We start from the raw sequence: 15,645 nt of genomic DNA on the forward strand, positions 1-15,645 counted from the left end.
ACCGCGTTTCCCAAGTACCTGCCGTTAGCGTTACGAGCTGCTAAGAGACGTCCCGAGCCCCAACGTACCCGCTATGTACATTCTACGTACTTACCACGAGTTTGATATATTTTTTTTACTCGGGAGAGCTCTTGGGCAAACTCGTGTAGTGGGACAGGCCCTTAACAGAGACAAGAGGGAGGTTACAGCCAGGTGCATAGGTGCTGAAGGCAGGGTGTGTTCTCACAGTTCGTGGTCTGAGCACAGTGGTGTCTATGAACGCAGGCTTCAACTTCCAGTCCTTCCTTCCCCCTCGCTTGTCACTTGTCCCATCCGCTGTTTTACTCTTCAATACAACAGGTGATAATAAGCTATGGTATGGCATGGTACTTTAATAAAGTATGTACCGAGATTCATTTTTGTACACAGTTCACTATGTATCACAATACACTTGGATACATCTTAGATAAGCATCACAGATACAACACCAGTGCTGCCTCGTCATGCTAAAGGGCAGTGAGTCCATTACTGGAACATACAGGAGGAAGACAGTAACCATCCAAAGACAATGGTCTTGTGCCAACCTGCCTTCCTGAGGCCAAACTTGTGCCACCACATCCTTCCCCCTCTGCTCCCACCCCCCAACCCCACTCACAACAAGACCCTGGAAATCATGAATCACACATCTCCTGTATCTAGATCTCCTGGCCCATCCTTCAGTTAAGGCAGATGTTGTGGACTATAATCCCCACTGCACCAGCACAGAGTGTGTCTGATTATAAAACTGAAGATCGAGACCTCAAATGTAGCACCAAGCTTAAGGTCTACTCAGCAGTAATGAATTTCACCCTCCTGTGTGGACTGGAGACTGGAGATGTGGCCAGCTCAAAGCATTGGAAGAGCGCCATTATCAATTCCCACCATAACGTGCTCCAAATCCATTGGTAAAGTAGGAAAATCAAAGCTAACACACTTCACCAAAGCAGCAGCACTGGTGTAAATGCTCTCTTCACCCTAAACTAGCGGGCCACATTGTTCACATACCTGATTGTAGATTCCTGAACTAGACGCTCAGCTCTGAGCTCCATCCATGGGCGGATGAAACGCTTCAAGGATGTTCTCTGAAAGTTTCCTTGGAAAAATTGTAACATCCTGATGGGAATCCCTGTCCCACAACGGCCCAGTTTGGAGAGGTGGACTAAGTACTGAGCATCTCAAGTATCTGAAATGGAAGAGGAGCCAGTCAGATAGCGGAAGTAGCACACAACGTCCCAAACAATCCAAGGAATGGGTGGTGTTTCTGGTCAAGACCCTTCTTCAGAAGAAGAAGATTCTCGACCCGAAACGTCGCCCATTCCTTATCTCCAGAGACGCTGCCTGTCCCGCTGAGTTACTCCAGCACTTTGTGGTAAACTGAAACCCTCTCCATCCTCACATGGAAGGAAATAACAATCTTACTAAGCTATTTCGAGAAAGAAGGTGGGAGTTTTCTCCCAGAGACGAGATTATTGCTTATCTCTCAGCCAGCAGCAGTAAAGCTGATTAGCTTATCATTGTCACATCGCAGTTTGCAAGAGCTTGCAGTGTACCGATCAGCTGCTGTGTTTCCTGCATTGCAACAGTCATACGCGAGGACTGATTGGAACTTTCATATTGCCACATGGTTATTTTTGACAGCATGTATCGTTTCATTTTAGGCTAAACCATGTGAATTCCACCATCCGGTGGATCCGGGAGGGAGTGCAGCGTAAGTTTACAAGGTTCATTCCCCGGGACTGTCATATGCTGAGAACGGCTGGGCTTGTTCACTCTGGAGTTTAGAAGGATGAGAGGGTATCTTATTGAAACATATAAGATTGTTAAGGGTTTGGACACGCTAGAGGCAGGAAACATGTTCCCGATGTTGGGGGAGTCCAGAACCAGGGGCCACAGTTTAAGACTAAGGGGTAAGCCATTTAGAACGGAGACGAGGAAACACTTTTTCTCGCAGAGAGTTGTGAGTCTGTGGAATTCTCTGCCTCAGGGGGCAATGGAGGCCGGTTCTCTGGATACTTTCAAGAGAGAGCTAGATAGGGTTCTTAAAGATAGTGGAGTCAGGGGATATGGGGAGAAGGCAGGAACGGGGTACTGATTGGGGATGATCAGCCATGATCACATTGAATGGTGGTGCTGGCTCGAAGGGCCGAATGACCTACTCCTGCACCTATTGTCTATTGTCTATTGTCTATTGAATTCATGGACTTCTTTGCCACAGAGGGCTGTGGAGACCAAGTCAACGGATATTTTTAAGGCAGAGATAGATAGATTCTTGATTAGGATGGGTGTCAGAGGTTATGAGGAGAAGGCAGGAGAATGGGGTCAGGAGGGGGAAATAGATCAGCCACGATTGAATGGCGGAGTAGACTTGATGGGCCAATTGGGATAATTCTGCTCCTATCACTTATGAAATAGTCAGTGCTACCATGTTGTGGACAACTTTCATAGCCACTATTCAACAGTCAACCTTGGAAACTTTAGAAACAGTACAAGTAGTGCTTGTTGTAAGCTATTTTGGAGATAGCTTAGTGCCTAAAAATTAGACCTCGAAAAGCCAAATATCTATGTTGACAGGAGGTACACAAAAATGCTGGAGAAACTCAGCGGGTGCAGCAGCATCTATGGAGCGAAGGAAATAGGCGACGTTTCGGGCCGAAACGTCGTCTATTTCCTTTGCTACATAGATGCTGCTGCACCCGCTGAGTTTCTCCAGCATTTTTGTGTACCTTCGATCTTCCAGCATCTGCAGTTCCTTCTTGAACACATATCTATGTTGACATTTCTCTTTGTAATGGAACAGAATTGCCTACAATTAAATGTAAGTACATTAATATGTACGTGTAATGGTACAAAAATATTTGTAAATAATGTCTTCATAATAAAATAAATATAACTTAACATTGAGATTAATCATTGGTGATGTAGATTGTGCAGCGTCTTGATAGAGACTCAAAATAACCAGTTCTACCTTAATTGTTCAGTTCAAGAAAAGAAGGCTCCAATTGATGCAGCCCTAAAAGGCATTGGTTAAGGGCCTGTCCCACTTGAAGATTTTTTCAGCGACTGCGTCATATCAGTGTCGCCAAAAAATTCTGAACATTTCAAAATCCAGCGGCGACTAAAAAAATATAATAACAATAACCATATAACAATTACAGCACGGAAACAGGCCATCTCGACCCTTCTAGTCCGTGCCGAACACATAATCTCCCCTAGTCCCATATACCTGCGCTCAGACCATAACCCTCCATTCCTTTCCCATCCATATAACTATCCAATTTATTTTTAAATGATAAAAACGAACCTGCCTCCACCACCTTCACTGGAAGCTCATTCCACACAGCCACCACTCTCTGAGTAAAGAAGTTCCCCCTCATGTTGCCCCTAAACTTCAGTCCCTTAATTCTCAAGTCATGTCCCCTTGTTTGAATCTTCCCTACTCTCAGTGGGAAAAGCTTTTCCACGTCAACTCTGTGTCAACACAAAATGTTGCGACACTTGGAAAAACACCGCGCTTCATACGTCATCACGCCACGTCACCGCCGCATCACGCCGCTAATTTTATCGGTGACCCGATACGTCAGTCAATGATGCCGGCAGGCGCCGAAAAAATCGCCAAGTGGGACAGGCCCTTTAGGCTGCATTTGGGGTGTTGCGTGCGGTTCTGGTCACCCCTCTACACGCACGATGTGGAGGCTTTGGGGAGGGGGGATGCAGAGGAGGTTTCTCAGAATACCGTCTGGATTAGAGGGTTCCCAGCTACAAGGAGAGGTTGCATGGGTTATTTTCTAGAGGGGAAATGTGATAGAAATATATAAAACTACGAGGACAATCAAAACTTTTTTTTTCCCCCAGGGTGGAAATGTCCAACACTAGAGGACATAGATTTAGATTCAAACTTTATTGTCATTGTGCAGTGTACAAGTAGATTAGATGCAGTTAGTATCTCACCCAGAAGTGCGAACACAGAATAATGGAACAGTAAATATATATATGTATATACAGTAGCCGTTGTGCAATTTGCGGGGGGGGGGGGGGGGAGCTACAAAAGCAAAATGCGGAGAGTTTCATGGAGATGTGTGGAGCAGGTTATATGTTTTTGGCACAAAGAGTGCTGGGGGCCTGGAATGCATTGCCACAAATGATGGTGGTGGAGGCAGATACGTCAGCGGTGTTTAAGAGGCTTTTAGATAGGCACATGGAAACGCAAGGAATAGAGGGATATGGATCTTGTATTGGTGGAGGAGACTAATTTAACTTTGCATCATGTTCGGCGTAAAACATTGTGGGCCGAAGGAACCAAGTCTATGCAACCTCACCCTGTAGCTGAAACCCTCTAATCCAGGCAGTATTCTGGTAAACCTCCCCCTCTGTGTTGTACTGTTCTATGTAAAAGTTTACCGTGAGTTTTACGACGTCTAATTGTTGCACATGCTCCAGGGTTATGCTGACTAATGGTTACAATGGTGTTGTGAAGAGTTCGGTATATTGGTACAGATAAATGTCATGCCATCACATAATCAATGTGCAAAGAAGATGTATTAAATATATGTTATGACCGAGTCAAAATAGTACAATTATTCCATTTGCCAACACCCTAGTTTCACAATTATCATTGTTGTCAAGTAGTTACCAGGTGTCCAGCATTACGAGTGCGGTGCGGTGGCGCAGCGGTGGAGTTTCTGCCTTACAGCGCCAGAGACCCGGGTTCGATCCTGACTACGGACACTTGTCTGCATGGAGTTAGTACGTTCTCCCCGTGGCCTGCGTGGGTTTTCTCTGGGTGCTGCGGTTTCCTCCCACGTTCCAAAGTCGTATAGGTTTGTAGGTTAATTGGCTTCGGTAACATTGTACATTTTCCCAAGTGTGTGTACGATAGTGTGAGTATGCGGGGATCGATGGCCGGTACAGACTCGGTGGGCTGGAGGGCCTGTTTCTGTGCTGTATCTCTAAACTAAACTAAACTGCAGTTTCCTTATCCGCAGCACATTCTTTATGGCTCCAACTGGTTTGCTAAAGCCTTCTACCTTCCACTTGGACCCCAAGCTATAGAATCCTCTTCCTAAATGATTCATTCTTTATCTATCCCATCCCTTATGAAACTTCTCAACACATAAAATGTAACCAAGCTTTTGGGCATCTGCCTAAAGTAGGGAGCCAGGGTTTGAAGAAGTCCTTTTCTCCAGAGATGCTGCCTGACCCACTGAGTTACTCCAGCATTTTGTGTCTTTCTTCAGTGTGAACCAGCATCTGCAGTTCCTTCCTGCACATAAAGTGAGGAAGCACTTGGCTTTGTTAGGGGCTTAAATTAACTTTGAACAGATTTAAGTTTTGGGATAAGAAGGTCATCCAATGATGCCCCATCGAGTTGTTTTTAAGTTTAAGGGAAAAAAATGTAATTTATATAATGGAATGTGCAGTACAAGAGCTTTTTCTGTTGCTGCTCCGGCACTCTGGAACACCTTGCCGCTGCACATCAGACAGGCCCCCTCACTGTCCATCTTCAAATCCTCCCTAAAAACACATTTTTATTCTTTGGCTTTCGACACTGGCTGAGGCATTGCTCCTGTTTTTAGTGCTTTTAATGTCTTTTAATTTTTAGTGTGTTTTTTATAGTCCTTCATTTTACGGTTTTTAATGGTTTTTAATTGTTTGTAATAGCTTTTTGTTCATGAGTTCTCATGTACAGCACTTTGTGGCAACTGCAGTTGTTTAAAGTGCTTTATAAATAAAGTTATTATTATTATTATTATTATTATAATTATAAGAGTTTATCTGCATAGCGACTGCTTGCTAGCATTAATGCTCCAACATGGCTCATGTTGTCGACCTCCCCATGGTGATCCCTACCAACTGACCTCAGTCAGGCGAATGACAACAAACAGAGACAGCTTGCAGCCCTAATGCAACCTCAGTCGCTGCGGCTTGGCGCCAACCCGGAGCATGCGCCCTTTTTAGGCCGGGCTGTCGAACCGGATGGCATCACCCTGCTGCATCTGAATGCGGAAGGCCTAACTGGCCACAGCACCTGGAGGCCGTTACATAACTTCTGCTGCATCAAACGCGTGAAGAAGATGCTCCATTTAATTCAAAAGCAACATGGAATTCTTCTCAGGCTTGATGAAGTATATACCCTCAGGATGTTTTATTCGAGTGTGGAACCGTCAACACAGAAGGAACAGTCGACAATTTAGGAATGAATTAAGAAAAAGGCTGCTACATTTTTAATGTTCTACCCCAAGGAATTGTTGACGATACGCATTTCTGTTGGCAAGCTGTATAACGGCATTAACATGGGAAATTAGATAAGGGAAAAAAAGAATAAAAGTTTATGCTGAAAGGCAATTTGAAGCAGAATGGGAAGAGACTTATGGAGCATAAATAACAACATATATCAAAGAAAGACACAAAAGGCTGGAGTAACTCAGCATCTCTACAGAAAAGGAATAGATGATATTTCGGCTCGAGACCCTTCTTCAGACTGAGAGGCAGGGAAAGAGAAATGAGAGATATAGATGCTGATGTAGAGAGTTATGGCACAGATGAATGAAAGATATGCAAAAAAGTTATGATGATAAAGGAAACAGGCCATTGTTAGCTGTGAGCTGGGTGAAAACGAGTCACAATGAGACTCAACAAGATGACTTTGATGCTGGTAAGACTTGGGTGGGGGAGGGATGGAGAGAGGGGATGAATGAATAAGTTTAATGGCCAAGTATTCACATACAAGGAACTTGTCTTGGTGCTCCGCCCACAAGTGACAACATGACATACAGGGACAATTAAGAATGATACATAAAACATTAAACATTAATAATAAAGCATTATTGATTAAACATGTGAATTAAAATAAAATACAAGAGCAAGAGGCTACAGATTTTTGGTTATTGAGTGGAGCTACTACTCGTGGAAAAAAATTGTTTTTATGTCTGGCTGTGGCAGCTTTGACAGTCCGGAGTGGCCTTCCCGAGGGAAGTGATTCAAAGAGTTTGGGTTAGGTGAAGTTAGAGAAATCAATATTCATACCACTGGACTGTAAGCTCCCCAAGTGAAATATGAGGTGCTGTTCCTCCGATTTGCATTGGGCCGCACTCTGACAATGGAGGAGGCCTAGGACAGAAAGATCAGTGTAGGAATGGGAAGGGGAATTGAGGTGCTTGGCGACTGGGAGATTAGGTAGGTCCAGGCAGACTGAGCGAAGGTGTGCGAAGATATCAGTTTGGGCACATGGTTGTCTTTTAACATGTCGCAATATTTGACTATGGTGAGAACCTCTCAGTTATGTAGCACGGAAACAGGTCCTTCATCCCACCAATTCCATACAAACCACCAAATACAAACTCGCTCTAATCCCATTATCTTCCCAGATTTTATCATCTACCAGGCAATTTACATTGGCCATTAACTCCTGGTACCCACACGTTGTTTAGATGAATGAGGGCAGTGCGGAGGCGCAGCGGTAGAGTTGCTGCCTAATGCCCCTGTCCCACATAGGAAAACTTAACGGAAACCTCTGGAGACTGCGCCCCACCCAAGGTTTCCGTGCGGTTCCTGGAGGTTGCAGGTGGTTGCCGGAGGTTGCAGGTAGGGAGACTGACAAAAACCTCCGGGAACTGCACGGAAACCTTGGGTGGGGCGCAAAGTCTCCAGAGGTTTCCGTTCAGGTTTCCTAAGTGGGACAGGGGCATTACAGCGCCAGAGACCCACGTTCGATGCTGACTACGGGTGCTGTCTGTGCCGAGTTTGTACATTCTCCATGTGACCGTGTGGGTTTTCTCTGGGTCCTCCGGTTCCCTCCCACACTCCAAAGGCGTACAGGTTTGTAGGTTAAATTGTCCCTAGTGTGTAGGATAGTGCTGCTGTTTGGGGGATTGCTGGTCGGTACGGATTTGGTGGGCTTCCCGAGGGAAGTGATTCTAGAGGCACCCCTTGCAGCCTCCTGGAGAATGTGCAAACTCCACATAGACTGCACCCGAGATCAGGGTTGAACTGGGATCCGGTGAAGCAGTAACTCTACCAGCTGCACCGCTAAGCTGCCTAGCCATCTACGATTAATTCCACTGATTGTTAAAATGTTCACAAGGAAAATACTATCTCAAAATAAAATGGAAAAGATATAAGCTGCTTTATTTAATTTGTTGACACTCATATCTGAAACAGGCTGAGTGCAAGTACAAATCACTAAGTTACTGAGTACAAACATTTCAAGCTGGCTTGAAGAGGAGAAAAATAATCTACATTTTAAAAAACAAATCAAAGATTCAATTTTTTACCAACTCAGTAACATTACCGGGGAAACAGTTCTCAGGAAACGAAACACAGGTTTCACATCAAACATCTAAAATATTTACCTCAGGCAAGGACTTGTTAGCTCTGTTTTTAGCAGACAATTGTCTACACAGGGATTATTCAGGGGTCAAACGCAAATCTAAGGAGGTTTCTTTACGCAATTTTAGGTGAAAATAAAAATGAGAGCAAGGTGGCGTAGTGGTAGAGTTGCTGCCTTACAGCGCCAGGGACCCAGGTTCGATCCTGACTGGGGGTGCTTGTCTGTATGGAGTTTGTACGTTCTCCCTGTGACCTGCGTGGGTTTTCTCCAAGATATTCGGTTTCCTCCCACACTCCAAAGACGTACAGGTTTGTAGGTCAATTGGCTCGGTATAAATGTAAAATTGTCCCGAATGTGTGTAGGATAGTGTTAATGTGCGGGGATCGCTGGTCGGCGCAGACACGGTGGGCCGAAGGGCCTGTTTCTGCGCTGTTTCTCTAAGCTAAACAACAAAATTGATGGTTTGTTTGCAATGTTCTATGAATACCTTTGTTTATTAGTTATAAAATTACAAGAAATGTTGCAGGAGGGGGGCGATTCAAATATTGAAAGCATTCAACTAAATAATGGAAACTCTTCACTCTCTGATGAGCTGAGGGAAAGTAAAGCACCACTTGTGCGGAGTGGTGGTGATGGAGAGATAGGTGGTAGAAATACAACAAAACCTACAGGAATCCACCTAGCCAGAGTTGACCATTCTATTCACAGTAAATTGGTGACCCTGTTTTGCAACTTTTATTATCTGGATGCAAGTAAGAATTAGATTTATTTACGTAACTCAGCGGGTCAGACAGCGTCTCTGGAGAAAAGGAATAGGTGACGTTTCGGGAAGGTTCCCATCCAAAGATGAGTCTCAACCCTTTCCTTTTCTCCAAAGATACCATCTGACCCGCTGAGTTACTCCAGCCTTTTGGTTTAAACCAGTATCTGCAGTTCCTTCCTATATATTAGATTTAGTTCTGACACCTTTGTGACTTCCACGAGCTAATCACTGAAGAATTGTTTCTCCAGCCAGATGATGGAGGGCATAAAAAGTGCTGGAGTAACTCAATGGGTCAGGCAGCATCTCTGGGGAACGTGGATAGGGAACGTTTCCGGTTGGGACCCGTCTTTAGACTCTTCAGTCTGAAGAAGAGTCCCGACTGAAACGTTGCTTATCCACTTCCTCCAGAAATACTGAGTTCCTCCAGCACCTGGGGTGTTTTTGTTAAACCAGCATTTGCAGGTGCCTGTGTCTACAAGATAATGAAGGATATCTGTAGCTCATGAAACAGCAGCTCAACAAAGGTTTACAGCATGTAGATGGAGAAGTTTTTGAAATGGGAGGTGATTTGGAGGAGAAGACAAGGACTCTTTAAGGCAAGGACACCCTCTTTAAAAATAAATACAAGTGAACAGTGAGCTACAAAAATAAATGATTTGGGCTTAAACTAATGCAGTACTCTCCTGCGAGAATGCGATTAGTTTCTTATTATTGATGACTGAAGAGAGTTGAATCCAAACAGAATTTTTAAACATATCAATTTCAGTTGAAGTATTTTTAATTCTGCAAACCTTAAAAAAAAAAATGCCTTTTAAGAATGAGAAATCCTTCTCATTATAAATTCCTTGTTACTCCAAATAAAAAAATTAATCTTCAAAGTCCAGCTTAAGCAAAGGCCTGGAAATAATTAACAATGTAAAATGTTTCCTAATGTTGAAAACACCACAAAATTAGGCTCTGTACAGTATTTCAAATGATTTGATTCTATTTCACAGCATGGGTCCGTGAAGTCTACATTGAAACTACAAACAAGACACTAGAGATGTGACATAGTCGAAGATACTCAAAACACTTAACAGCTCAGGTAGCGTTTGAGTCAATATTTCAGACCTGAAGCACAAGATCTAATGATTCAGCTCTGAAAAGATAGTTGCTTCTCCTTCCACAGATGCTGCCTGACCTCCTAAGTGTTTCTGTTTTAATCTCCAAAATCGACACCTCCTTACACAAAAGAAACAACTGCAACTAAAGCTGCAGAGGGTGTTCAGTTCTTAAAGCAGAATTGATTAGGAACCGACTTGCTCTTGAATCAGTGGAAAGCAAAGTGAGAGAAGCACCATAAACATCTGTGGCTTTGCTAGAATTCATTTTTCCCTCTTCTGAAAAGACGAGCTTAAATTGTAGTGAAGAATGTTTCAATATTATCAATCAGCAGAACTGAAATAAAAAATATAGAAATATTTTAGTTTCATATAAACCCCCCCCCCCCCCCCCCCCCAGAGAAAATAAAGCAGTGGTCCGCAGAGATAAGGCAAAAAATATAGAATGAGGGAAGAGGAAGAAATCTTCACCAGACTCCAGGAGGAGTTTGCTATTGTCTGGCATTCCTGACCATGATCACAATTCATGATCCCAGTGGAGAATGCATATCCACAGAGGATGGGGTAGGGAATGGGCTTATAGAAAATCCTTGTGGTCGGAGGACACATCAACACTCACTCTCAAGAAAGTGCCCCATCCATGAAGGATGAGCCAGTACAACTCGGAGAGAATAGGGAGGAGGAACGGGGCAGAAGGCAGAAAACGGGATGTCAGGGGTTACGGGGCGAAGGCAGGAGAACGGGGTTGAGAGGGAGAGCTAGATCAGCCATGATTGAATGGCGGAGTAGGCTTGATGGGCCGAATGGCCCAATTCTGCTCACATGATAAGTTACTCATACTTTCAACATTCATAAGTTCATTTATGAACGCATGGAATGAAACAGATGGGCTAAATGAAATGAACTGCAAGAAAAGATAGAGGGACAAATGAAAACACTAAACAAATAAAATAAACACGGGGAAACGAATGGAGAGAAATCATCTCAAAACAAACCTTCCAGCGGTTTCCGCATTCATTGCATAAAACAAATGTCGTCATTGGTTCATCAGCACTGCGTGTTTGTACCTGTACAGAGAATTTACAAAAGAACATCTTCATTAAATCAGTTTAGTTTAGAGATACAGATTGGAAACAGGCCCTTCGGCCCGCCGTGTCCGTGCTAACCAGTGATCCCCGCACACTAACTCTATCCTACACACACACACAAGGGACAACTTACAAGCCACTTAACTCACAAACCTGTACATCCTTGGAGTGTGGGGGGGAACTGGAGCACCCAGAGGAAACCCACGCGGTCATAGGGGTAAGACTTAATGTGTCTAAACAGTTCCCTATGTATTGTTGATGCTGAATGTACAGTTCACTGCACCAGAGATCTGGGTTCGATCCTGACCTCGGGTGCTGTCTGTGTGGAGTTTCCATGTCCACCCTGTGGGTTTCCTCCCACATCCCAGGTGTGGGAGTCACAGGTAGATAAGGTGGTCAAAAAGGCTTGTGCCACATTGGCCTTCGTCAGTCAAGAGTATTAAGTGTAAGGGTTGGGAGCTCAAGTTGCAGTTGTATAAGACGTTGGTGAGACCACATTTAGAGTATTGTGTTCAGTTCTGGACACCATGTTATGGGAAAGACGTTGTCAAGATGGAAGTGGTACAGAGAAGATTTACGAGGATGTTGCCAGGACTAGAAGGTCTGAGCTACAGTATAGGGAGAGATTGAGTAACGAAGGAGGATGAGGGGTGATCTTATAGAGGTGTATAATATCACGAGAGGAATAGATCGGGTAGATGCACAGAGTCTCTTGGTCAGAGTAGGTGAATCGAGGACCAGAGGACATAGGTTTCAGATGAAGGGGGAAAAGATTTAATAGGAATCAGAGGGGTGACTATTTCACACAAAGGGTGGCGGGTGTATGGAACAAGCTGCCAGAGGAGGTAGTTGAGGCTGGGACTATCCCAACGTTTAGTAAAGTTAAACAGATACATGGATAGGACAGGTTTGGAGGGATACGGACCAAACGCTGGCAGGTGGGACTAATGTAGCTGGGAGATGTTGGCTGGTGTGGGCAAGCTGGGATGAAGGGCCTGTTTCCACCCTATGGCTCTATCCCAGAGATGTGCAGGTTCGTAGGTTAATTGGCCTCTGCAAACTGTCCCTAATGTGTAGGGAGTGGGTACAAAAGTGGGATATAGAACTAATGTGAACAGGTGATCCATGGTCAGCATGGACTTGGTGGGCCGAAGGGCCTGTTTCCATGCTGCATCTTTCAATCATCAATTTGTGCCGACAAGCACAGGTCTTTAGCACTCTCGCTGATAAGTTCTTGAGGCCAATTATGTTTGCTGCATCCAATCAACTGTTTCTTGTTATCATGTGGCACAAAATAAAAATGGCTGAAGAACAGCTTCTATGATGGTGGGGACATAGGGAGGAGGTTTGAGGAATTTCCCTAATTTGAGGAAGGACATTCTTGCTATTGAGGGAGTGCAGCGTAGGGTTACAAGGTAAATTCCCGGGATGGCGGGACTGTCATATGCTGAGAGAATGGAGCGGCTGGGCTTGTAAACTCTGGAGTTTAGAAGGATGAGAGGTGATCTCAGTGAAACATATAAGATTGTTAAGGGTTTGGACACGCTAGAGGCAGGAAACATGTTCCCGATGTTGGGGGAGTCCAGAACCAGGGGCCACAGTTGAAGAATAAGGAGTATGCCATTTAGAACGGAGACGAGGAAACACTTTTTCCTCACAGAGAGTTGTGAGTCTGTGGAATTCTCTGCCTCAGAGGGCGGTGGAGGCAGGTTCTCTGGATGCTTTTCACACTTTTTTCACACAGAGAGTGGTGAATCTCTGGAACTCCCTGCCACAGAGGGTAGTCGAGGCCAATTCATTGGCTATATTTAAGAGGGAGTTAGATGTGGCCCTTGTGGCTAAGGGGATCAGAGGGTATGGAGAGAAGGCAGGTACGGGATACTGAGTTGGATGATCAGCCATGATCATATTGAATGGCGGTGCTGGCTCGAAGGGCCGAATGGCCTACTCCTGCACCTAATTTCTATGTTTCTATGTTTCTATGCTTTCAAGAGAGAGCTAGATATGGCTCTTAAAAATAGCGGAGTCAGGGGATATGGGGAGAAGGCAGGAACTGGTTGGGGATGATCAGCCATGATCACAATAAATGGCGGTGCTGGCTCGAAGGACCGAATGGCCTACTCCTGCACATTTTTATTGACATGGATTATCCACTTGGGCTGAATGTGATTTCAGACTATAGCTTTATCTTCTGCACTCAATCTTTTTCTTGTACACATTACAGTGACGCTTGGCAGATGGATTTTATTGTAAAAATGCCTGCATACCTGGTTGTAGGTACAGTTTTTCTTTTTGCATTTCCCACATTGGAAGAGACTGGACGTGGTACCGCTGGTTTTGGCCATCTGATGCTCCCTAATGGCTTCCTTAGTTATCACCTGGCGTAGCTCCTTCAACTCATCGCTGGCCATCTCCTGCAGAGACACAAGTTGACAAGAGTGACAGTCAAACTATTAGAACGTGACACAACTCCACAAATGCCCCCTGTTGGAGAAAGTGTTGTCCAATCTGCCTGAAGGAGGCTTCCGACCCAAAGGGTCACCTGCTCCTTTTCTCCAGAGATGCTGACTTACCCGCTGAGTTGCTCCACCACTTTGTGTCTATCTTTGGAGAAAGGATGATAGGGTTGAGATCTTCACCTCAGCTTAGCTCCACACAACATCAGCACACTGAACTATAAACATGGGCTCAGATCAGAGGATGTGTGGGGTATGTACTGGATGAGGCATTGTGGGATATGTAGTTCAAAGACCAGCATTTCATAAGGTCATCCGTGATAGGAGCAGAATTAAGCCATTTGGCCCATCAAGTCTACTCTGCCATTCAATCATGGCTGATCTAATAATAATAATAATAAATACTTTATTGATCCCCTCAGGGAAATTCAGATGTCCAGAAGCCCCCAACCAACAAACCCACACATTCAAAACGAACGCAGACAGAAAATACAATGTGGACACTACCTGTATCTCTCCCTCCTAACCCCATTCTCCTGCCTTCTCCCCATAACACCTGACACCCATACTAATCAAGAATCTATCTATCTCTCCTTTAAAAATATCCACTGACTTGGCCTCCACAGCCTTCTGTGACAATGAATTCCATGGATTCGCCACCATCTCACTAAAGAAATTCCTCCTCATCTCCTTCCTAAAGGAACGTCCTTTAATTCTGAGGCTATGAGATCTGGTCCTAGACTTCACCACTAGTGGAAACATCCTCTCCACAACCACTCTATCCAGGACTTTCACATTTACTTATTTCAATGCAAAAACGTCCTGTCATGCATTGTCAGACCAACCAGCACAATGTGGAAAGTGATGGAATGCATCAGTAGGACAGGTTGTCTGCTCATTATTACACGGCTACTTGCGGGCCATTGCCGTAAACAAAACATATACGCATTGAGAACGCAAGGAAAACGTCAAGATTTTACCACTAGTGGAAACATCATGAACTAGGCCGAAGGGCCTGTTTTCACGCTGTATCTCTAAACTAAAATAAACTGAACTTCACATGGAGAATTGGGCCCAATCTACCCTTTGCTTACCCTGCTACCTTGCCCAAGGATTCAGCCTGCTAATCTTAACACTGCCAGACTCAGATTTACTGATGAGGATCACCATGTCCCTCGGCTTGCTTGTAGTGCTCACAAGATGGTCCAGAGTAGTCCAAAAAGACACAGCTCACCACTATATTTTCATGCGGCCTCCCAGATCTGCTCCATATTCAACATGACCAGAGCTGACCCATACTAATAACCCATAGCAATCACCCATACCCATGCTAACTACTACACCCATACATGCTGAGCCATGCTAATAACCCGTATTCTGTTGCTGAATAGGAGATAGAAGCAAAGACACAAAGTGCTGGAGAAGTCTGAAGATGGTCCCGACCCAAAACCATGTCCTCCAGGGATGCTATGGAGATACTCGGCACTATGCGCCTTTTTTTGTAAACCAGCATCTGCAGTTCCTTATTTCTACAGGAAATAGAAGCAAATAGGTCAGGGTAACTTGATATACCTTTGATTGGAAGAAAATAGCGTGTTATTTTGCATTCCATACATTAACTCATCCCTTGATGCAATCTCACCTCTGCAGACATCCTTGCAAAGTGGAGGAGATCTATCGCACCAGACAACACATTCTTTCTTAAATTAGGATTCTTTGGGTCTTTCAGGTTACTTATTCTGCTTCGGACTCTGTTTTTGTACTTCATGTCTGTTTTTTGAAACTCCTGGTGGATAGGTGACGTGGTTAAGCAAGATAGAATGGAATTAGAAGCAACGTGAAAGCGGCAAGTCATTTTCAACGCCCGACACGAAACATAAATGCATGGAAACAC

The 15,645-nt window shown here is 44.4% G+C and overlaps 1 protein-coding gene across 7 annotated transcripts in view; it reads right to left on the minus strand.

Annotated features, from left to right (window-relative positions):
* Nucleotides 1-8,806: 8,806 nt before the first annotated feature.
* LOC116988371 (transcription elongation factor A protein 3-like) overlaps nucleotides 8,807-15,645 on the minus strand; it is a 39,371-nt gene continuing 32,532 nt past the window's right edge. For all 7 annotated transcript variants that reach the window (XM_033045020.1, XM_033045021.1, XM_033045022.1 and 4 more), the window contains 4 exons: nucleotides 15,394-15,548; nucleotides 13,563-13,709; nucleotides 11,203-11,274; nucleotides 8,807-10,544 (listed from right to left, as the gene is read on the minus strand). In XM_033045020.1, coding sequence (XP_032900911.1) covers nucleotides 10,536-10,544; nucleotides 11,203-11,274; nucleotides 13,563-13,709; nucleotides 15,394-15,548 — 383 coding nt within the window. In that variant the 3' untranslated portion in view covers nucleotides 8,807-10,535. The remainder of the gene's footprint in view (nucleotides 10,545-11,202; nucleotides 11,275-13,562; nucleotides 13,710-15,393; nucleotides 15,549-15,645) is intronic.

The sequence above is a fragment of the Amblyraja radiata genome, chromosome 27 (genome assembly GCF_010909765.2).
Source record: "Amblyraja radiata isolate CabotCenter1 chromosome 27, sAmbRad1.1.pri, whole genome shotgun sequence".
Classification (NCBI taxonomy): domain Eukaryota; kingdom Metazoa; phylum Chordata; class Chondrichthyes; order Rajiformes; family Rajidae; genus Amblyraja; species Amblyraja radiata.